Source organism: Carcharhinus amblyrhynchos, chromosome 8 (assembly GCF_965287045.1).
Source record: "Carcharhinus amblyrhynchos chromosome 8, sCarAmb.v2.hapA, whole genome shotgun sequence".
Classification (NCBI taxonomy): domain Eukaryota; kingdom Metazoa; phylum Chordata; class Chondrichthyes; order Carcharhiniformes; family Carcharhinidae; genus Carcharhinus; species Carcharhinus amblyrhynchos.
In genome coordinates, this window is record NC_137331.1 from 92,787,238 (window position 1) to 92,810,999 (window position 23,762).

The 23,762-nt window shown below is 41.2% G+C and overlaps 1 protein-coding gene across 1 annotated transcript in view; it reads right to left on the reverse strand.

The window, feature by feature from the left end:
* Positions 1 to 1,010: 1,010 nt before the first annotated feature.
* Positions 1,011 to 23,762, reverse strand: part of nbeal2 (neurobeachin-like 2) — a 227,477-nt gene continuing 204,725 nt past the window's right edge. Inside the window, exons 46-55 of the mRNA XM_080194499.1 lie at positions 23,201 to 23,314; positions 20,802 to 20,882; positions 19,544 to 19,653; positions 17,999 to 18,171; positions 15,395 to 15,489; positions 13,395 to 13,511; positions 10,409 to 10,570; positions 7,276 to 7,424; positions 4,317 to 4,452; positions 1,011 to 2,892 (exon numbers count right to left, since the gene is read on the reverse strand). Coding sequence (XP_080050625.1) covers positions 2,785 to 2,892; positions 4,317 to 4,452; positions 7,276 to 7,424; positions 10,409 to 10,570; positions 13,395 to 13,511; positions 15,395 to 15,489; positions 17,999 to 18,171; positions 19,544 to 19,653; positions 20,802 to 20,882; positions 23,201 to 23,314 — 1,245 coding nt within the window. The 3' untranslated portion in view covers positions 1,011 to 2,784. The remainder of the gene's footprint in view (positions 2,893 to 4,316; positions 4,453 to 7,275; positions 7,425 to 10,408; positions 10,571 to 13,394; positions 13,512 to 15,394; positions 15,490 to 17,998; positions 18,172 to 19,543; positions 19,654 to 20,801; positions 20,883 to 23,200; positions 23,315 to 23,762) is intronic.

The window sequence follows — 23,762 nt, forward strand, 5'->3', positions numbered from 1 at the left end:
TCTGATGCCCCACTTTTCTTCCTGACTGCCCAAGAGGACTGAGACAAAATGTTACACCCCAATTACAGATTGATCATATTTCAACTGGGAAATTTGCATCAGCCCTCAAAAACATTGGGCCAGATTCTCTGGCCTTGCCCACAGCTGGGATTCTCCGGTCCCGCTACAAAGAAAAGAGATTTGGCTGAGCACCAAATTTGCATTGGCAGCAGCAGAGTGTGTATGGCCAGAGAATTCAGGACAGTAAATTTTGATTCTGAAACCAATCAAGTGGCAGCATGCAATTTTTTAAAGGAGCCAACTTAAAAACTCTAATATTGAAACGTGAAAATGAAAATCTAAAATTTGTCATGCAGGATATGTAATATTGAAGAGAGTGGAAGGGAAGACAATAAATCAAAGAACGGCAATTAAATTAAACAGTAATTAACAGTTAACGTATGTAGACTGCAGAACGAATGGTAAGTCATGATTTCAGCAGTCCTGGATGTAAGTAAGGAAGGTTAAGAGTAGGAATAGAAGTAGTACTCAGTATCTTGTATCAAGATTAAGAATCTAAGGAAGAAGAATATCCATTTACAGCTGAGACAGATTTAAGAAAAGGAACTATCATCTTTAAAATTGGGGATGATATAGAAAAGTTACAACAGAAAGAGATTGGAGACCAGATAGAGCAGAAAAATAGCCTCCCTGGGTGACAAGATTGGAAAAGGCATTGTTGCAATAATGTTGACCCAGCTTCACAAAGGTTTTGCTCGTTTAAGTTAAATAAATAGAAAAGTTGTTTATGAGTTTGTAACAGCAGGTGGATTAGAACAAAGAACAAAGAACAACCCAGCACGGGAAACAGGCCCTTCGGCCCAACGAGCCCGCGCCGCCGCATCACCCTACACCTATTCTACCCTGTGTGTCTACGAATGGAACCCCTAACTTAGCCAGATACAGGGGAGAATAGTGTCAATTTGGTAAAACCAATCAGCCTAAGAGCACATCTTTGGGGCCACATTCTTGATGCAATGTGGCCTGTCATGGGTAAGACCTACTTTGTGCTCGTGTCAGTCTTGCTGTTCCAGTTTCTCTGGAAGACACTTGGGAAAAGAATCTGGTTGAACTCCACAGCTGCCAAACAAATTGGCTTGAATGCATCTGAAAGAACTGCAGGGATGAAAATAAGATGTCTTACCACCGACTCCTCATCCCCTTTCTCTCCTGTAGGTGCTGACTGTTAGGCTGTGGGTCCGTGGACATAGCAACCCTCCAGTATCCTGCCCAATGTGACCATTGGCATTGTTACTGGATATTGTGGTTTGTGAAAAATGAATTGACAGAGCATAATGAAGGTAATTCTGCTCCTTCAGACATAAATGGTGCACTATAATAGATGATAGTTACACAGCAAGCAATCTCAAATAACACTAGTGAGATTCACAGCTCACAACTTCCTGTTGTGCGCTCTCTTGGAGTGGTGCTCCTATCTGAAGGTGAGGCACAAGATCTTATATTTATTAAAACAGCAAGTTGGCAAGAACAGCGTTATCATTGAACTGGCTTCCTTTGCAGTAAAAGCTTTCATCCAATGCTCAGTTGCATAAATTGGAGAGGGGAGCTTGAATGACATCCTGGTTTCAGGGACTTTGATCTAACAGTTACAGTCTACTCAGCACTAACAGATATAGTAAAATTTACTTATAAGAGATTTAGCTACAAGATTAGTTTGAAGTTGTTCTTCTGGGAGCAAAGCTGATTCAGGGGAGATTTGATAGAGGTATACAAGATTATGCAAGTTTAGATAAGGTAGACAAAGAAAAACTGTTCCCATTAGTTGATGCCAACAGGACTGGGGATACCCATTTAAAGTTTTGAAAGAGATGTAGGGGGAACATGAGGAAGAATTTTATTCAGCAAGTTAGTAATTATCAGGAACCTGCTGCTCATGAGAACACTGGAAGCAGAGGTGATCTATGATTTCAAAAGCAAAATGGAAGGGCACTTGGAGAAAATGAACTTGAACGGCTGCAGAGATAAAGTGGGTGAATGGGACTGACTGAATTGCCAATAGACACCATGGGCTGAATGTCTTTCTGTGTTGTAAGTGACTCTGATTAAAACTACAAAAATGGCAGATTTAAAGTATGGAAATGGATGACATTAGATCACTAAGTGACTTATAAACCAATTGTTAATGTGGCAGACTTATGCACCATCTGTTACTGCAGGCAACTTTTATATCAAATGTTGGTGGATAACAACAGTTCTGTACAAGCATTTTAATTTTTACCAATGTATCTTGTTGTGTCTATAATGCATAACCGTGACGAGAAAATAGAAAAGATGAAGATTCAGAACATTGGTAAAAAATGTGTTCTGCCCACAAAAAAAAGTCCCCTCTGAAACCCAATTATTAACATCTTCATGCCCTCATAATAACCATATCATTCTATATGTAACCAGAAGTTTACACTGTGCAGAGAGAAGACTGTTGTCAAAGGTTGACAATTGTCTAGAAATATATTTTAAAAGTCCTCGCAGTATTAAGGCATCGGATCCTTTTTCCACATTCCTTGTAAACATTCAACGTATTAAATCCTTTGGATCTGAACAGGCGCTTTGGTTGGTGAATGCAGATCATCACATGTGGACGAAGAAGACTTCTGCTTCTCCAGCCTGCCAGCTTAGCTGAGTTTGCACATTTTTTAAAGTTTTTAAATAAATAGAAAAGTTTTTTTTATGAAGATTGTAACAGCAGGTGGATTCTTGGTGGAATGTAGCCTGCAAAGGCAAGTTCTACTTTGTACTCGTGTCAGTCTTGTTGTACTCAGTTTCTCCAGACGACACTTGGGAAATACGCCTGGTGGAACTCCACAGCCGCCTGGCAAATTGGCTTGAACGCATCTGAAAGAAGTGCAGGGATTAAAATAAAATGTGCTGCTGCCATCTCTCCATCTCCATTCCCTCTTGTTCTGTCCTGGAGGTGCTGACTACTATTGAGTTGTGGATCTGTGGACACAGCAATCCTCCAGTATCTAATCCACGTGACTGTTTTCGACGCTGACTCTGAACAGCTTTCCACCTTTCAATTAGCCATGGTCATGTCTAATCTACATCTCAAATCTATTTATATGATTTTACTCCCGATCCCTTGATATGATTATCTAACTAAAAAATCCATCGATCCAAGTTCTGAAAATGTCCATTCACTCAGCCTTATTGGGAAAGCAGTATACGTAATAGTCTGAGAGGCATGGCAAGAGTGTAAAATGGAAGGGGTCGCAGATGGGACACAACCAGATAAATATTTGAAGGACAAAAATAAATTGCAAGAATATAGGGAAAGTGTGGGAGAGGAAGACCAGCAGCATCTGTGGAGAGAGAAAATAGAGATAACATTTCGAGTCCATATGACTCTTCTCCAGAGTTCTGAGTCATTTGGACTTGAAATATTAAATCTATCCTGTCCCTAGACGCTGAATTTTTTTCAGCATTTTCTGTTTTTGTTTCAGCTTCCAGCACCTGCATAATTTGCTTTTATATTATGCAGAGTGAGACCATCTGGATTGCTCTTTGAGAAACTTCGTGCAGCCTCGGTAGGCCAAATGACTACGTTCTGTGCTGTACAGTTCTTTGGTTCTACGAACCAAAGTCTAAGCTGCATTTAAACTAAGGTTCAAAAGATGTAAATGAACATCATTTTAACTAAATAGTCTATCCAGTTTCTTATAACTGCCCCACACATGAAAAGAAGGGATTACATTTACACAGCACCTTCCATGTCCATGGGCCATAATGAAATGTTTCTTAGTCAATGCATTACTTATTAGAAGTTTAATCATTGTTTTTCTGCAGCCTACCGAAGTGGCACAGAATGGTCTCATTGGCAGAAAATGAGGTAAATGGCACCTTGCTCTGATTTGGGAGTGTTGGTGGCTGAATAATCATCGTCTGGAATAATTTCTACAACGTACACATGTCTCAACTGATAGAATGGTATCACTGACAGTGCAGCACTCCCTCAGTACTGCACCTGTGAGTTAGTCTAGATTATCGGTTGAAGTCTCTGGTGTGTTTTGGATCTATGATTTTAGATTGATTTAAGCTGAGATGTTTCCACCTCCAGTTGAAAACCATCCCTAAAACCTGCCATTTTGACCAAGCTTTTAATCACTCCCTCATAAGTTCTTTGGCTCATTATTAATTTTTACACTTCAACGAAGCACCATCAGATGTTTCCCTGTTTAAAGCTATTGTATAAATGCAAGTTGTTGTGTAGTTATGGTTAATCAACCAAGCTTCTTCTGCTTTCCTGACTAGGGTTTTACCTCAGAGGGTTTTCCTGATGCCACCACAATCAGTTTTCCATCATTTAATCCTACTAGAATATGGCTGTTATCCTTGGTAACGGAGACACAGTGAATGGGAACCTTCATGACCAGTTTCGGCATTGCACTCTTTAAACTGGAAAAAAAGCAACAAATTAATATGGCACACCGTAATAAAGTCACCTTGTTTCTCTGACACATGTGACAGCACTTGAGAACAGACTGTACAATTCAGTCTCTTGAGTCTGTTTCACCATAGATTCACTTAGATCATGATTGATCTGTACCTAACTCCATTTAAGCACCTTTGATCCATCCATATCTCTTGATACCCTCAGCCAACAACAGTCTTTTAAATTCAAGTTGAAATGTTTCATTGACTCAGTATCTATAGCTTTTTGAGGGAAATAATTATAGATTTCCATTACTGTGTGAAGAAGTCATTCATGGGCAGGATTTTGTGCAGCCCCCATGGCAGGTTCTGAGGCAGCGGGAAGCGTAAAATTGAATGGATGAGATTCCCCCTGGAACCCATCCACCCAAATCCAGACACAACTTCTCACTTGGGTGGGCAGGGCCTCAGAGGAGAAACCCACTCATTTACCTATTGTGGCCCTTTAAGAGCTTTATTCTGCCCAGCCTCAGTTTTTAGGCTGGCTTGTAGTGGGATTTGAACTTGTAGTGGGATTGAAAGGTGCGGGTGGCGGGGGGGTGGTATAGGAGATTGCGGCGTCTCATGCTGATGGCCGTCTCAGACCTGGGGCATAGAAACTAGAAGCAGGAGCAGGCCATTCAGTCCTTCAAGCCTCCTCTGCCATTCATCATAATCCTGGGTGATCATCAAATAGGATAGGTGGAAGGGGTCGGGGATTCCCAGAGCTTCAGCGTCCAGAGGGGAGAATGCCTCTTTTTCTGATTGGCAGGCAGTGACTAATGGGGTACTGCAGGGAGCTGTGCTTGGACCCCAAATGTTCACATTATACATTAGTGACTTGGAAGAGGGAACAAAATGCTCAAAATTTGCAGATGGTACAAAGTTGGGTGAGAGGGTGAGCTATGAGGAGGTTGCAGAGATGCTTCAGCGTGATTTGGACGGGCTGAGTGAATGGACACATGCATGAGAGATGCAGTGTAACATGGATACATGTGAGGTAACTCACTCTGATAGCAATAGTAGGAAGACATTATTATTTGAATGGGTGTAAATTGAGAGAAATGGATACTCAGCGAGATCTTGGTGTCCTTGTGCATCAGTTGCTGAAAGTAAACGCACAGGTACAGCAGGTGGTAAAGACGGCAAAGGGTAAAGATGGCAAATGGTATGTTGGCCTGTATAGCGAGAGGAATTGAGTATAGGAATAGGGATGTTTTACTGCAATTGTACAGAGTGTTGGTGAGGCCACATCTTAAGTATTGTGTACAGTTTTGGTGTCCTTATCTGAGGAAAGATGTCTTTGCTATAGAAAGAGTGCAGTGAAGGTTTACCAGGCTGATTCCTGGGATGGCAGGTCTGTCATATGAGGAGAGAATAAGTCGGTTAGGATTCTATTTATTTAAGTTTAGAAGAGTGAGAGAAGATCTCATAGAAACTTATAAAATTGCAATAGGATTAGGCAGGGTAGATTCAGAAAGAATGTTCCTGATGGTGGGGGAGTCCAGAACTAGGGGTCACAGTTTAAGCATAAGGGGTAAACCTTTTAGGACAGAGGTTAGGTGAAATTTCTTCACCCAGAGAGTAATGAGTCTGTGGAATTCACTACCACAGAATGTAGTTGAGGCCAAAATGTTGTGTGATTTCAAGAAATTAGATATAGCTTTTGGGTCAAAGGGGAATCAAGGGATATGGGGGGAAGACAAAACCAGAATACTGAATTTGATGATCAGCCATGATGAAATGAATGCTGGAGTAGGCTAAAATGGGTTATTCCTGCTTCTATTTTCTATGTTTCTATTACCACATCTCAGGCGAGGGGCAAAGTTGAGAAGACACGTCTCATGAATAATTTCAGCTGGTATGAGAATTGAACCCATGTTGTTATTGGCATCACTCTGTATCATAAACCAGTCAGGAAGCCAACTGAGCTTACCAGTGTGATGGTGTTGTTGTTTCAGTGACTTATCCATCTGGTATCATTTGCACACCAAAAGTGGAGCCAAAGAGTCTGGCGCCAACCAGTTCATGACATGGGCTGAAAAGTGGCAAGCAACATTTGTGCCACACAAGTGCCAGGCAATGTGCATCTCATCAGCCTTCCTGGCCTAACTTGGCCAACACCAGGTTTTAGCATTGACTGGCTATTGAATCTTCTTCTATTCATCTATGTCAAGGTTTCCCAAACTTTGAGCCATGAAACCCTTAGTGACCTTCCAAGAGCATCAGGAATCCCAAAAATTCTCAATGTTGAAGCCCCTTTTTACCACAAAATAGATGCAGCCACTGCTTGCTATGAGACCACCTGGTCATTCCCAGATCCCATCACCATCTCTCTTCCATGCAATCTTTTCTTTTGGCCACAGGCTTTTCTACCCAACAACACTGAAATTGAAGAAAGCAAATGGACAATCAGAGCAAGACCTCTTTGAACCTATTTCAAGAGACCTTGTTCTGATTGGCCAACTTGTTTTCTCTAATAATTCTTATTAAACTTTGTGCTTTTGAACCAGTGTTTGCCGGTTACTTGCCGACTGTCAGTGTCACAGACCCACCTGGAGAGCGTTCACAGACCCCTGGGGATCCACAGATCCCATTTTGGGAACCCCTGATCCAGGTGGCTCGGTATCATATCTCGTAGTGCCTTCACACACAGAGCAATGGAATATGAATAAATGTGTATTTTTGAAATACACAAATATATCTGAGTTGGTAATGTCCAAGACTTTCAATCTCCCTCAAAGTTTAGTGATAGTACACCTGTCCTTTGTGTCAAATACAATGAAGCAGAAGCCTGAATCACTCTACCTCTGAAGGTGCCGGATCTCCAGTGAGCACTGTTCGGTGCCCAGCACCACAAACTCTCCAACGATACACACTGCAGATACCCGTTCATCCAGAGTTGCAGAGGCCAAGTGCTTGCCGTTCACAGAGTAGAGGTGCAAGAACATTTTATCCTAGATTAAAACAAAACCATGATAAAATGAATTGAGACTGAGGGAAGGAGATGGGAGATATGGGAGAGATATGTCATTGAGTATCTTTAAGACAGAGATAGGTGGATAGATGTTTAATAAGGGCATCAGGGGTTATGGGGAAAAGGTAGGAGAATGAGGATGAGAAAAAAAGTCAGCCATGATTGTTTGGTGGAGCAGACTTGATGGGCCGAGGGGTCTAATACTGTTCCTATGTCTTATGGTCTTATATTAAATGGCTTTAGAAGATCACTTAAAGATTGTTTCTGCTGACTTTCAAACACAGTTCTGATGAAAGGTTAATAATCTGGAATATTAACTGTTTCTGTTTCCACAGATGCTACAGACCTGTTGAGTCATTGCAGCATTTTCTGTTTCCATTAAACAAATGTATAAATTACTAAAAGATACACTTATCGTGAATCTTTCACATGTGTGTCTGTTTCACAGCAGAAGATGAGAATGAAATATCAGAGGTAAGGAAAAATAAAAATAAATCATGGGGAGAAACAAACAAATTCAATAAGTATCTTTTAGAAAATGGTAATGGAGTAACTAATGAAATTAAAAATAGATTAATCTTCAGAATCTAAAGGTTTCCATCCTAGGGTGTTAAAAAGAGAAAATTGGTTGAAACATAATTCATAATACCATTCTAGCCAACACTTGTTTGCTTTTGTGTAACACCCCACTCTCTCTACCCTGCCGAATCAAATGCTCCCAGCATGGTTAGATAGAGCATGACCTTCTCTACAGCACGTCATCAGCATTCTCAGTATAACATGGCCAACACCTGGCTTTAGCATTGACTAGATTCAATTCAGGGACTGTCCTCTTGGATAGGAAGACAATCAATATCTTTCCACTGGACGGGAGGAATCAAGTGTGGGAAGTTGTGATACACGAAAGACAAAAAATGAACAAGATGGCAAGGTAGCAATAAGGAAAATAGCAATCAGCATGTGGCAGGAAGGGACAGAGCATAAAAACTTAAGAGTTGGCTAGCAAATAAGGCCAGATAGTAAAGGAATAGTAAAGGACTATCATCAGAAAATAGATAAATTGACAGCACAAATGGAAATAAACATGAATGATCTGATAGCCATTACAAAGACATGGCTGCAAGATGTCAGCACAGAAATCTTTCTCCTAGCCATAGCCGGCCTCTGTGGCTATTTACCAGCCCCCCACCCATGCCCAACAACCACCCCCCCCAACTACCCCCACTCCTGCAGTACTGCGGGGCTCCACGGCCGATCACCTCTCCCCCCACGCCTCAACCATTCGCCACACCCTCCCCTTCACAGAGCAGCAGCAGTTCCATCCCATCCCCAACAATCGCTGTTGCGGAGTGCCCCCCTCTCCCCCCCACCATCCTCCCGTCCCATTAATTGGTCCGACCCAATCCGGTCCTTTCCCTCAGGCCCCGCCTCCGGCACTGCCTGGTGCTCAGTGTGCACTGCCACAGTGCCAAGCTGGCACTGCCTGGAAGCCAGGCTCAAGGGTGCTGACTGTCCTGTTGCCAACCTCCCAGGAGGGCCTCAATGACCTCCGATTCTACTGGCGAAGCCATCAGGACAGTTTGCCGTTGAGGGGACCATTTGTGATCCTCACTGGGGAAAACCTTTGCCAGCAAGGCCACAGAGGGAAGTGAGCCTGGGATGATTGCATCCCGGGCTCAATATAATTCAAATGTTACTTACTGTAGCATTTCGATTTTGAGATCAGCCTCATATCCTTTTTGGATGTGAAGCTGATCTTGCTAGATATCCGGTGCCGTTAAGATTGAAAGAGGCAAGAAATTGGGGACAAACCCAAGTTCTCAGCTCTCTTGCGATCTTAATGGTTTGACCCACCCATCAGTCGGTGGAGCGAGAAGGTAAGATTGCCTTCCAGAATTAGGGAATGCAGTTTTAAAATAAGGGATGTCCCATTTAAGATGGAGTTGAGGAGAATTTTTTTCTCTAAGAGGATCATGAATCTGTGGAACTTGCTTCCCCAGAGTGCGGTGGAGACAGGGTCATTGAATGTTTAGCATGGCCAATCCACCTAACCTGCACATTCTTGGTCTGTGGGAGGAAACCGGAGCATGTGGAGCAAACCCATGCAGACACAGAGAATGTGCAAACTCCACACAGTCACCCAAGGCGAGAATTGAACCCAGGTCCCTGGTGCTCTGAGATAGCAGTGCTAACCACTGTGCCACTGTGCTGCCCTATTTAGTCTTCAACTGAAAACAGCACCAAAATAAATTAACTGGTCATTGGTGTTTGCAGGAATTTTTACTGCACAAGTTGGATGGAATGATTGAGTAATTATAAACACTAGAATATATTTTGATTTTTGGCTGGTCAGCCACATGCCTCACAGGCAAAGCAACCCACCTGATTCTGACTCAGTGGCTCCAGTTTCATTTACATTCCCTGCCTGCAATGCAGTGCATCAGATTGAAATCAGTGAAAGAAGCTGTTCCCGTTATTATGATGAATAAATTAAAACTGAGAAAACCATGATGGGGAGGAGCAATGGAAGTTCAAAATGAGGATTGGCCATCAGATGAGCATCTTCCAGTATCTAGTGAAGCTGCTGGTTTCATCCACCCAACCTAACTATTATTTGGGTATCATAATGCCCTGACCATTAACACAAACACTAATGTCATTGTCACTCCTATGATTCTTTGTTGTTTTCTTCAAGAAACAAGAAAAAATACATCAAAATCTTTATGGGAGGCTTTCCAGCCCATTGTGCCTGTGCCAGTTAAAAATGAGCTATCCAGCCTAATCCCACCTTCCAAATCTTGGTCTGAAACCTTGCGGAGATACAACATGTCAAGTGCATATCAAAGGACTTTTTAAATGCGATGAGAGTTTATCCTCTGTCACTCCTTTGGGCAGCAAGTTCTGGATCCTCTCTGGGTGAAAAAACTTTCTTCTCAACTCCCCTCTAATCCTTCCCCCATCTACCTTTGATGGTGCCCTGCTTTCTATACTGCTGTGAATAACGATCTGGCCCTCACGTCCAACAACAAGGTCATCAATGGTCATGGGCAGAGTGCTCTCACAGGGTACTTTCAGGGTCCGCATGAACTGACCTCGTCGAATTGTGTGCACAATGACAGTGCCATCCTGTAAAAGAAGAAAAGTTTACGCATTTGATTTCCATTTTAAAACATATAGAAATTAAAATTTAGTTCACTAATATCCTATAAGGTACAAATCCTGTCATTCTTACCCATTCTGGCCTGTGAGTAACTCTAGGCTCAATACAAATAGTACTCTCTGCTACCAGCAAGTTACTCAATTGTATCAAACTGCTTTAAGAAGGCAGCGCACCAACACCTACCCAGGGCAACAAAGATGGACAATAAAGGTCAACCTTGCCAGCAACACCAACACTGTCAGCCAAGAATGAACAAATAAGAAAGTTCAGTATTGCCACAGCTAAGATCAGCTAATGTAGCCCAAACTGGGATAGAATCTAGAACCTTCTATTCTCTAGGGACAATCTCATGTGTTAGTCATGACTCAGTTGGTAATACTCTTATCTCTCAAGTAAGGTTATGGGTTCAATTTCTTCTATTCCAGAGTTCGAGTACAAAAATCTAGGCTGTCATTCCAATGCAGTACTGAGGGAATGGTGCACTACTGGAGATTTTTGATGAGATGTTAAAATGAGGGCTAACCTGCTTTCCACAGGTAGGTGTAAAAGACTCCATGGCACTATTTTGAAGAGGAGGTGGTAAGCTTTCCCCCATATCCTGGCTAATATTTATCCCTCAAATTAAATCAACATTAAAAAAAATGATCTGGACACTACAACACTGATATGTGTGGGAATTTTCTATGGAAATTGGCTGCCTATAATACAGCAGCAGCATAGTTTTGAGAAACTCTGAGCCTCTAACTGTTATGGGAATGGATTGGCAATGTAGTGGAGTTGTGAAACTATTTTAATGAAATGAGGTCACACCAAGTTTATTAAGTTATATGTAAACTATAGCAATGAACTGTGACAGTGATTTACAGTCTAAGATGGGCTGTATATTTCCCCAGTAATTCTGGATGAAAGGGCATGCAACTTACTTAGTGGTTTTCGGTCTTTAGTCTTAAGCCTCTTTTTTTTCTCCCTTTCTCCCCTCGTGTATTATGTTTTGTTTTTTTTCTGTCACGTGGCTTTGGTCAGTCAGATTCATTTTATCCTGGCTCTTATCTTTCCCACTTGCTTATTCATCCTGATGGTCCTCATACCCTGAGGATACTTTTCTTTACCAACCAGGTGTGATTCATATGAATGTACCAGCCTTATGTAATATTTTCCTGCATTCGACATTGTTTTACTATCCCTCTATCATGAGGCTGCTACATCTGCTTTCTAGTGGTCTTTCCCGGTGAATATTTGCTGCACACTATGTGTGCTCTTGCACACGCGTGTCTGTTTGTGTGTACTTGAAGCATCACAAGCTTCAATGTTACTGCTTTTAATTTCAAGGTCTCAGCCTTTAGCTGCTGTAAAAATTTTAAAAACTTGATATATTGATCCTATGGTCCTATTACATGGGCATCATTTTATAATTTGCCCAACTTCTCCATTTCTTACTTCAGTATACTACAAAATGGGGCTTAATGGAACCCACTGATCTTCCATTGGCTACATTTCATAAAGTACCCACTGGGGATAAAGTGCTTTGGGATGGCCTGAAGCTATGAAAGATGTTATATAAATGGATGTCCTTTCTTCCTCTCAGAATTAGTACTAGAGTATTCAGTGCATTTCTATTCTCTGAATATGCTGTTTCTAAGTATTTGTTAAAATATCTGAGTGATGGGGAGTACTTTAGAATGAAGCTATTTCTTCCCCCTTTCACAAGACTAGTACCAATCCATTAGATATTTGACAGCAAAGGCACTGCTTGAGACTGGCTATCACGGTTAGGGTCTTTGAAAAATTCGAGTGACCTCTCAGGTCCTTCAGTCTAACTCAAGCCTGAATGAGACTAAGATTTAAGAGAGTGACAGTTGGCAGGTAATTTGACCATGGAGCCTGATTCTGCTTTCTGTCCACATCTGATGTTTCATGTACATACAGACAGATAAAAGGACACGAACACATGCAGTATGCAGCAAACATTCATGTATAGGTAAACCAGCATAGACCATTAGAAAACTTTCAAGGAGCCTGAATCCCAGTTTATACCTCTTCTCTCCCAAGACTAATGTAGTCCAACAGACTTCTGTGGAAGATCATATGGACTTGAAACGTTAGCTTTGTTTCTTTCTTCACAGATGCTGCTGGACCTGAGTTTATTCAGCATCATTCGGCATTTTTTTGTTTTAATTTCGTAAACAATCACCAATTAGCCGTATTTTTGAGTATGGCAGCACTGTCTTAGCCACATGTACTATTTTTAATAAAAAAGTGCCTTAAACACACTTAACAGAAGTGCATCAAACACATACTGAAGTTAGTGGCCCATCTATTATGCAATTCTACCTTAGACCACAGTCCTGGAGTCATCTGTAGTAGCACAATTGCTGCTCCAGTTCACAACTCACATTTACATCATATTTTTATTGTAGAAAATATCCCATGGCAACATCATAGGAGTGGAATCAATTAATTTACACTGAGCTAAGAAGGAGATATTAAAAGTTTGGTTAGAGTTACGCTTTAAGGGTGATCATAAAAGAAGAAATTTCTGACCTTAGGGTCTAAGTGGCTGAACGCATAGCCATCAATGCTAGGATGAAGAAAGGGGGAAAGGGGGGCGAGCAACAGTTGGAAGAATGAAGGGTTCTCTCAGGGCTGCAGGGCTAAAGGAAGTATGGCACACAGAGTTCTCAGCAGACTGATCCCACTCAGTTTTAACATCCAAATTACTAAATGATAGTAACCCAAATGATGATCCCCCCACCCCCCTGCTCCTAATCAGCCACAGTGCATAAGACTCACCTTTGAACCTGATACCGCCATGTCAAGCTCAGTGCTAATGGCCACACAAGTGACTGCGTCGTCATGTCCATAGAGGACCTGCACTGGCTTCTGAGCCAGACCACAAGAAAAACCACCCTGAAAAAGCATTCACAAAGATTAATGAACCATTCTATTAACCAATAATAACTAATTTCTCAAACTCTTTCCACAAAAAGGATTCTATATATTAGCCATAGCTTAACAGCAGTAGTCTCAAGTTCAAGTCACAGTTGTGACATTTATCATAGAATCCCTACAGTGCGGAAGGAGGCCATTTGGCTCATTGAGCCTGCACAGACAACAAACCCACACAGGCTCTATCCCTGTAACCCCATGTATTTACCCTGCTAATCCCCCTAACATTAAGGGACAATTTAGCATGGTCAGTTCATCTAAACAGCACATCTTTTTGTGGGGGGAGAGCGTGCAGACTCTGCACAGACAGTGACCCGAGTCGGGAAATGAATCTGGATTCCTGGCGCTGTGAGGCAGCAGTGCTAACCACTGAGCCCACCGTGCTGCCCATTCATGGACAAAATCCAGACTAACACACTAGTCTAGTGTGATTGAGCGCTGAACCATCAGACATGCCTTTTAGATGAGACGTTAAATGGATGCTCTGTCTACCATCTCAGGTTGATTTAAAAGATCCCATGGTGCTATTTGAGGAAGGGCTGGGGAATGGGATGGAGTGGAGGGATTGGGAGTCTAAGGGTGAGGCCAGGAAATGGAGCCTGAGGTTTGGGCCGCAGAAGTAACTTCTCACCACTCCAGCTTTCCCACATCTGGACAAAGTGGAGAAATTCAGGGAGGATGAAGAAGGAGGAGGGGATGGTTGAGTTTGACTGAATGGAGAGGAGGGCTTGAGTGACTGAGTGCCATAGGCAAAGTGGGGAGGGATAGCATGAGTGAGTGTGTGGGGACTAAGTGGGGATGGGCACATAATTGTGTCCAATAGTAATAAAAATGCACCTGTAAAGGTTGCCCTTGCCTTGCAGCTCCTAAATGGAGTTTATCATAAGTGATTCTAAGGTTCAGAAAGTTTGGCCACTTCTGCTTTAGCAAGGATTTAGTTTGTTGGGCATCTTTGTTTTCTCTTAAAATATTTTAAGTTGGAACCTCCATAGTGTACTTCTCTTTGTTACATGAATAAACTGAGGCAATGGTGTTGAAATGAGAGGGGGAAACAATGGTCTAGTGGTGATGTCACTGGACTAGTAACCCAAAAACCCAGACTAATGCTCTGGGGACATGGGTTCAAATCCCACCATGATAGCTGTTGGAATTCAAATTCAAATAATAAATCTGAAATTGAAAGCTAGTCTTGGTGGCTATCATCAATTGTTGTAAAAACCCATCTGGTTCACTGATGTCTTTTAGGGGAGGAAATCTGCTGTCCTTCCCCAGTCTGGCCTACACATGACTCCAGGCCCACAATAATACGGTTGACACTTAACTGCCCTCTGAGATGGCCCAGCAAGCCACTCAGTTCAAGGGCAATTAGGGATGGGCAACAAGTCCTGAACTTGACAGTGATGCCCACATGCACTTAATGAATAAAGGAGATATTGAATGTAAATCGAAGTCTTATCATGGAATATTGCTCTGGTCTGCTGCTTCAACACACTCTCTCAACATCATTCTTCTCAATTATGGTGTATCTTGGGGAGATTGTGTTATAGCTAGAACAAGTTAAAGTGAATTAATTAAGTCTGGAATTGAAAGCTAGCCTCAGTAATGGTAACCATGAAACTAGCAGTGATTTTTGTAAAACCCACCTGGTTCACTAATATCCTTTAAGGAAGGAAATCTGCCATCCTTACCTCATCTGGCCTGCCTGTGACTCCTAACTGCCTTCTGAAATGGCCAGATGCCATTGAGGTCAAGGGTAATTAATGCCACAAATCCTGATATTGCCAGCAACATTCACATCCCGTAAAACAATAAATTAAGAAAAATCTCTGAGGAACATTTTTTACCTGCTGAATGATCTGCCATACTATGCAGGTAGTGTCCCTTGACCCGGAGATCAGATAGATGCCACAGTCGTCTAGTGCAAGGCATGTTACAATATCTAGTCAAAATAAAAGCTATGATTAACATTGGTGGTGGGAAAAATAATAGAATTCCGACTAAAGGAGAACATTTAAAGAACAGCTGGAAAAAAGATATTATAATGAATAATGGATTTCAAAAAAGTAAAATCTTGCTTGACCAACATTATTGAATATTTTCAGGAACTAATAGAGAGGGTAGACAATGGTAATGTAGTAGATATAATTTATCTGGATTTTCAAATCTAGTGCCTCGTAATAGACCAATGAATAAGGTCAGAACATGTGGATTCAGAAGACAATTATCAGAATGGTTTGTTAGCTAGCTTTAAGACAGAAAATGGAGACGGGGAGTAAAGGGTAGTTATTCAGAGTCTGAATTGGCAGGAAATGGTGTTCCATAAGCATCAGTGATGGAACCACTGCTGTTAATTATTTACAGGAATGACTTGATCTCTGAAATCAAAAACACTATTGCTAAATTTGCAGATTACATCAAAGTAGGGGTGGTGATAGATGTGGTGGCAGGTGGAATGTAACAACACTGAAGAGGACTACAACAAATTAGTAAACTTTCAGAACAGGCAAATAATTGTTAAATTAAATACATTTGGATAAATTGAGGTCATAGATATTGATACAAAGAATGGGAAAGTCACATATCAGTTGGAAGCTGTGAGTTTAGAGATAGAGGAACAGAGAAATGGTTCTTGAAGTACAAATAGACAAATCACTAAAAGTTGGACCAAAGGTTATCAAAGCCATAACAAAATACAAACCAAGCACTAGACTTTATTTCTGGAGGCATAGAATTGAAAAGTAGGGAAGTTATACTAAACCTGTATTGAACTTTGAATATTGCACGCAGTTCGACTCAACATATTATACAAAGGATATGGAAGCACTGAAGAGGATGCAGAGAAGATTTACAAGGATGATATAATGATTTACAAGATTTACAAGGATGATGTACATGTTAGGAAAGAAAGAAAAGAAGCTGAAGGCTGACATAGTTGAGGTCTTTAAAATGATGGAAAATTTTGATAGAGTGGATATTGGGAGAAGGGATAAGCATAAGTAGGAGCCATCAATGTATGATATTCACCAAGAAATCCAATACAGAATTCAGAAGAAATCTCTTTACCTAAAGAGGTAAGAATGAGGAATGCATCAGCACATGGGTGGTGGAAATAAATAGCACTAATTCATTTAAGGGGAAACTAGAGAAGAAAAAAATAACGGGACAGACGATAGATTTAAATGAGGAAAGATGGGAAGAGGCTTGAGAAAAGCTTAAATGCCAGCACAGACTGGATGGACTGAGTGGCCAGTTTTAGTGCTATGAATCCTGTATGATCCCATGTAATTCTGTAATTCAGTAAAATGCTCAAATTCACTGTAGCTTAGGTGCAGAATAAATTTACTATATACTTCATCAAATTGTTGTAGACTTTATGGAACATACATTGGATTTAGATAAAGCTTCCTAGACATAACATATGCACGGCCACCTGCCCCCCAAAACAAAATGCGTTAGTACCTCTCCGCTTTCTCATTCTTCTGGCTGTAAAACCTGCATTTCAATTCAGTCCTGGCTATTTGAATATACATCTAGTTTCTTTGATGGCTGAAAGAGTCCACAATTTTATGATGTTAATGGAGATAGTCCCTCACCATCAACATCCATTGACTAGAAATTGAACTGGACCAGCTATATAACTACTGTGGCCAGAAGAGCAGGTCAGAGGCTGGGAAAACTACAGAGAGTAACTCACCTCCTGACTCACTAAAGCTTGTACACCTTTAACAAGACACTAGTCAGGAGTGTGATGAATGCTCTCCATTTGCTTTGAGTGCAGCACCAATAACATTCAAGAAGCTCGATACCATCCCTGACAAAGCAGCCCGTTTGATCGGCACCCCTTTCACCATCTTCATCAACTAGTCCACAATGGCAGCAGAGTGTATTATCTACAATCTTCATTACAGTAACTTGCAAAGGGTCTTTTGACACTTTCCAAACATCCCATCACTACCACCTAGCAGAACAAGGGCAACAGATGTTTGGGAACACAACGACATCCAAGTTCTTTTTCAATCACTTGAATCCTTATTTGGATATGTATTTCCGTTTCTTTATTGTCACTAGGTCCTGGAAGATCCTGGAACTCCTAACAACATGGTGGATGTACCTAGGACCGCAACAGTTCAAGAGGGCAGCTCACCACCACCTTCGAGGGCAATTACTAATGGGCAATAAATGCTAGCCGAGCCAGTAAAATGCTTACATCACATGAAGGAATAAAAATAAAATAGAATCTCCTGCGTCAAATTCATCAAGACATAGTGGAACTTTTCTCCATATCTAATCTGTTTCTGCTCTCAAAGTTTGATGGACAGTGTAGGTGGTTCTACACCGTTTACTTAGCCTGTGTTAGGAAAATCTGGTTCTGGATGTCCATTTCTACTTGCTGTTAATCTTGATGAGTAGAAGTATCACCATGGCAATGAAAATCGGCTGTTACTGACCTATGTGTCTTATAATGTGTCCCGTCACTTTGCCCTTGCTCAGTGATGTAACCCGGAGACTGTTATCCCAGTGACCGCCACTGAAGAGAAGTTTTCCATCAGGAGAAACGGCCAGGATCTTTGGTGATAAATTGACACCAGGAGCAAATGGGCCTGACAGGAAGCGCTGAGTCCTGTTGAAATAATAACAGAAAAGATAAAATAAAAAAATCAGTTCACAGGTTGACGGTTACTTAATTAATGAATCTTTTATATTCTGGGTTCATGAAGAATGGAGACCAGTTGCGTGAAATTATTGCAAAGGTAAAAGGAGACATAACACTTGGATTTAGTGTGTGAGTGCTAAAGAAAACAGTAATACTCAAGTCAGTGTGGTAAAAAAGACAGTCTCTTAAGGAATTAATTTGTTAAAAGAAGATGGTACCTTTAGGGATCAGTATGTTAAAGAGGGCAGTGACTCTAGGGATCAATGTGTTAAAGAAAACATTAACTTTTGGGATCAATGTGTTAAAGAAGACAGTGACTAAGGGATCAGTGTGTTAAATGAAACAGTAACTCTCAGCTCAGTTTGTTAAAAAAGGCAATAGTTCAAGGTAGCAGTGTGTTCATGAAACTTTAGGGGGCACTGTGTTAAAGGAAATCGTAACTCCAGTCATCTGTATGTTAAAGGAGACAGTAACTCTCAGGATCAGTATGTTAAAGAGGACGTAACACTAGGGATCACTATGTTATAGAAGATAGTTAGTCTCAGGGTCAGTATGTTAAGAGGACAGTAACACTAGGGATCATTATTATAGAAGACAGTTACCCTAAGGATCAGTGTGTTAAAGCAAACAGTGGCTGGAATTTCCCTGTTTTGTATGCCTCATTACCACTGCCAAACAAAACGGAGAATTTGGCATTCAACCAAATCTCCATTCACTGCCATGGGCCTGGAGAATCCCAGTCATGGGCGCGGTTAAAGAATCCCAGCCAGTAACTCAAGAGATCCCTGTGTTAAAGGAAGGAATAACTCTAGGAATCAATATGTTAAAGAAGAAAATAGCTCTAGGGAAAAGTGTGTTAGAGAAGATAGTAACTCCCAGGATCAGTGTGTAACTCCAGGAATCAGTGTGTTGAAGAAGGCAGTAACTCTCAGGGGCCAGTTTTGAAGGAAGTAGTTACTCTCGGGGCCAGTGTTTTATAGAAGGCAGTAACTTTAGGGGTCCCTGTGCTAAAGGAAAGAATAACTCTAGGTTCAGTGTGTAAAAGAAGACAGTGTTGAAGGAAATAGTAACCCTGAAGTTCAGCATGTTAACACAGTAACTCCACGGGTCAGTATGTTAAAGGAATTGGTACCTCAGGAGGTCAGTATGTTAAAGAAGACGGTCACTTTAGGGGTCAGTTTGTCAGCATTAAGGGGGCCTGGGACTCTAGGTCCAGGGTTAGTACAGATATTAATGGGGATTGTGACTTTAAAGGGGCATTGAAGGATATATTGATTCAAAAGTTGTGGTGAAGTTATACAAATTATGGAACTGGAACAATCTCCTAAACTGCACTTACTTTGCATTGGAGACAACCGGATCCCGGGTGAAGGTGAAGTAATTGGAAATGTTTTTGTCGTAGGGCAGCCAGCCATGAGTTCCTAGTAAACCGTTCGCACTCACTGTGACCTGAGTGAAATGAAGAGTGTTTACAATAGTATGAGGCACACAACTTGGATGCTGCATCTCACAGCGACTGTCAATTGTTATCCCAGAGTTCACCCGTAGAGGATCAATTTCAACTGTAGTTCCTATTAGTCAAATGAAAGACTCCCCACCTGGATTCCACCACTATTGATTGTAGCTTACTGTCTACTGAGCATTCAATAAAGAAAATTAATTGGGTCCATCTTTAAATATGCAGATTGGATCTGAAGATGTCATCAAATCATGACTGCTAACTTAACTCAGGCCTAAGCAGGGATGCCACTGTGGCACTCCCGCCAAGTGAAACAAGGGTGAGGAGGATCCCGGATTAGAATTTAGCGACGATCAAAGTTAATTAGTTCAGAACATAAGAACATAAGAACATTCAGGGCAGGATTTCAACCACCCCATGCGATAGCTAGTGTTAGGACGACAGCAGTCCCCAACAAAGATGATCCATAGAGCCAGAGATCCTGGGTTTGCCAGGATCTGCCAGCCAGTCTCGTGTTAGGGTGGTCAGGAGGCAAGGTTTGGCAAGATGGGGCTGCAGTCTCCATTAGGTGCCCAAACAGGAGAGAATCCCCTCAGACCACGTAAATGCCCCATCAGGTGTGCCGCAGAGTGTGGACATTTCCCACCACTGGTAAAATATCAGATGCAAGCCTCAGCTGGTTCAAGGGCAGCCAGGCCAACCAAGCAGATGTGGGTGGCAACTCCTGCCAGACATTCCAGGGGATTGGAGGGTTGCTCCATATAATTGCATGCTTTATTTCTGATTTCCAGCATTTGCTGTATTTTGCTTTAAAAGTGCTATACTGGCTATAAAATATTTTGGGAAGTCATGAAAGGAACAAAAATAAATGCAACCTCTTTCCTCCTTTTGAAGTTAGTTTCAAGGCCAGATGTGAAGAGTTTCTATGCAGATATGAACTGATTGGTGCAGACGTTGGGTATTACTGAATCTAGTGGTCACATGCAAGTATTTTTGAATCCCATCTGTATGATTTTAGTCTTCATGTTACATCCTTACTGTTACCAAAGGTGCTACTCATGCAGACATGTGTAGTCAGTTTTACTTTATTTTACAAGAGAGAAACTGATGATATTGATGTTTTACACTATCTACTCACCAGAACATATGGAGTTATATAAGAGTCTGCTTGCTTTTTGGGCACCAAAGCCTGTACTAGTGGAATATCATCGCTGATGCCCTGAAAGAAGACAGATGGAGGTTATGTAGGTATTTCCACATTCTGCTATTAATATATATGTAATTTTTGGATGCTTATGAACTACAGAGGGGCCCACTTCCTCCTTGGAGACTCTTGTGTGAATTGCATTGAGCATCTCTAATATTTTCTCATACTAAGCATCTTTTCCAACTGGCCAGCAAGTCTATCTAAACTTTTGGTGATGATGCTTAGTGCACATAATTTAGTTGTAACAGTACAGTATTGGTTTCTTCATCTCCCACACGCCTGACAATAAAATTTTGAAAATCTTGCTTCCTTCAATTCTTCAAGAGCCATATTCACTAATATCTTTCATGTCATAGGGAAATAAGTAGGCCATTCAGTCCCTTGAGTTCATTCTGCCATTTAATTAGGTCATGTACTTTAGCTTCATTTCTCTGCCCTTTGCTCCATATCTTTTGATACCTCAACCAACAAATATATAACAATCTCAGTCCTGAGCATTTCACTTGTCCAGCAATCATAGCCTTTTGGAAGGAAAGATTTCCTGATCTTTATTATCCTCAGTATTAAAAGGTGTTTCCTGAATTCACTACAAACTGTCCAGATGTCATTTCTCTTCGATGATTTCACCTTCAATCTTAATCTATTTGTCTGTATCCCGTGATGGCAAATGGAACTCCCACATCTCCTTCACTGGCTAAAATGGTTTATTTTGGAAATTTGTTTCTCTTCACTACCAAACACTATCCTTCTGAATATTCTCAACTCTCTATAAAGTCTAAGAGTAACTAAGATGAGCCGTACTGTAGGAGTACTGAACTCTGCCATCTTTTGGAAGACACGTTAACCCATACAAGTCCCAGTCTACCCTTTCAGCCGAACTTTATTGATTCCAGGACACTAATTTGGAAAAGAGTGGAGTTCTCTCAGTGTCCTGGGCAATATTTGTTCCCACAATAAATGCTACCAAATATAGATCATACGGTTGTGATATCTTTGCAGTTTGTGGGGTCTTTCTCTCGGCAAATTGGCTGTTGTATTTCCCGACAACAGTGATTATGTTTCAAAAGCACTTCACTGTCTTAGTGCAATTAGAAGTAGTTATTGGTGTTGGACTGGAGTTATACATTGGTCAAATTGTGCAAGAAAGGCAGAATTCCAGTACCTTATCCAAGAGGCTGTTCTTTCTTGAGCTATGATTGTTAGTGATGTCAGATTATTTATCTACAGTGGGGATTATAGTTTCTGTTCAATGACTCCTGCTGCCAGGAGTCCTGTTAGTTCCAGCGTCACCATTACTGAAACTGTCATAGATTGTTATGAAAACCCATCCGGTTCACTAATGTCCTGTCAGAAAGCAAATCTGCCATCCATACCTGGTCTGGCCTACATGTGAATTCAGACCCACAGAAGTGTGGTTGATTCTTAATTGCCTTTGAAGTGGCCTAGCAAGCCACTCAGTTCAAAGTCAAATAGGGATGGGCAACAAATGCTGACCTTTCCAGTGACACCCACATCCCATAACAGAAGAAAATGACATTGAATAAGGCCAATTTAATCTTGGCTAGGATGGTTTTTCTTATTTCCATCTTGGCCAAATAACTTCACTGAACCTGCCTAGGTTCACACATGAATGATGGTCATTTGAGTGGTTTGCTAGCATCATTTGTGCAAGAAAAATAACACAGAAGGATTTACAAAAAAACTCAAAAGGCCCTGGGGGATGTGCAGAATAAATTTCCCAGAAATTTGGCATGATGGAGGACTTCATTTTGTAAAGATAGCAGAGAGGCTGGAGTTGTTCTCTTTAGAGCAGAAGGATAAGAAAAGATTTAATGGAGGTTTTTAAAATTCTGCTGGATCTTGATCGAGTTAGTAAGAAGAAATTGCTTACCTAAAGAGTGATTAGAATGTAAAACCTGCTGCTATAGGGAGTAATTGAGGTGGATAACAGAGATGCATTATTTAATTTTTTTCTTGAAATTATTCACTCACATGGGAATTTAGAGTAAATCGATGGTGTGGATTGCCACTCAGTAGGTCTTTTCAGTAAGGGAAATGCTTCTACCTTTTTGGGCATGACTAGGAAACATAAAATACCCATCACTCAGGGGAAGTAAGGTAAATGAATGAATAAGGAAAAGGAGGATATATTGATAGGGTTAAATGAAGTATGGTGGGGGGAGACAAGTATGGGGCATAAACACCAGCACAGACCAGTTGAGTTGAATGGCCTGTTTTTACACTATGTAGGAAGGGGGTGGGGAAAGGGGCGCCCTACCCTTAAATACCTTTACCTCTGCACTGGATAGGTCAATTGGATAACCATTTACCTCAACAAAGAAGGATTTGAGTTGGCCCAGGTGTTCAAAGACGTTTGGTGTGTAGTCGAATCGTGCCAAGCGTCTGGCAGCATTCTCTGCAGTAAGACGTGGAGGATGAGGTTCCTGAAAGGAAAGGAGAATTAGATAAATGCAGGAATTAGTACTTTTTTTTTTGCTGTTAAAGATGTGAATCCTCCTTCTCAATACCCCAACTTTCTCCACCCTTCCTGGAATGAGACGCTGTCCTATGAGGAAAGGTTGAGCAGAATGTGCCTTTATTCTCTTGAATTCGAAGTGATCTCATTGAATCATATAAAATTAATAAAGGGATTGATGGGGTAGATACTGAGAGATTGTTTTCCCTGGCTATAACCCAGAACTAGGGGTCTTAGTTCCAGAATAAGGAATTGGCCAGTCAGGACTGAGTTGAGGAGAAATTTCTTCTCTTAGACTCTTCTGAATCTTTGGAATTTCTACTCTAGAGGACTATGGATGTTTAGTCATTAAGAATATTCAGGAATGAAATTAATTTTTAAATTCTAAGGGTATCAAGGAATATGGGGATAGGATA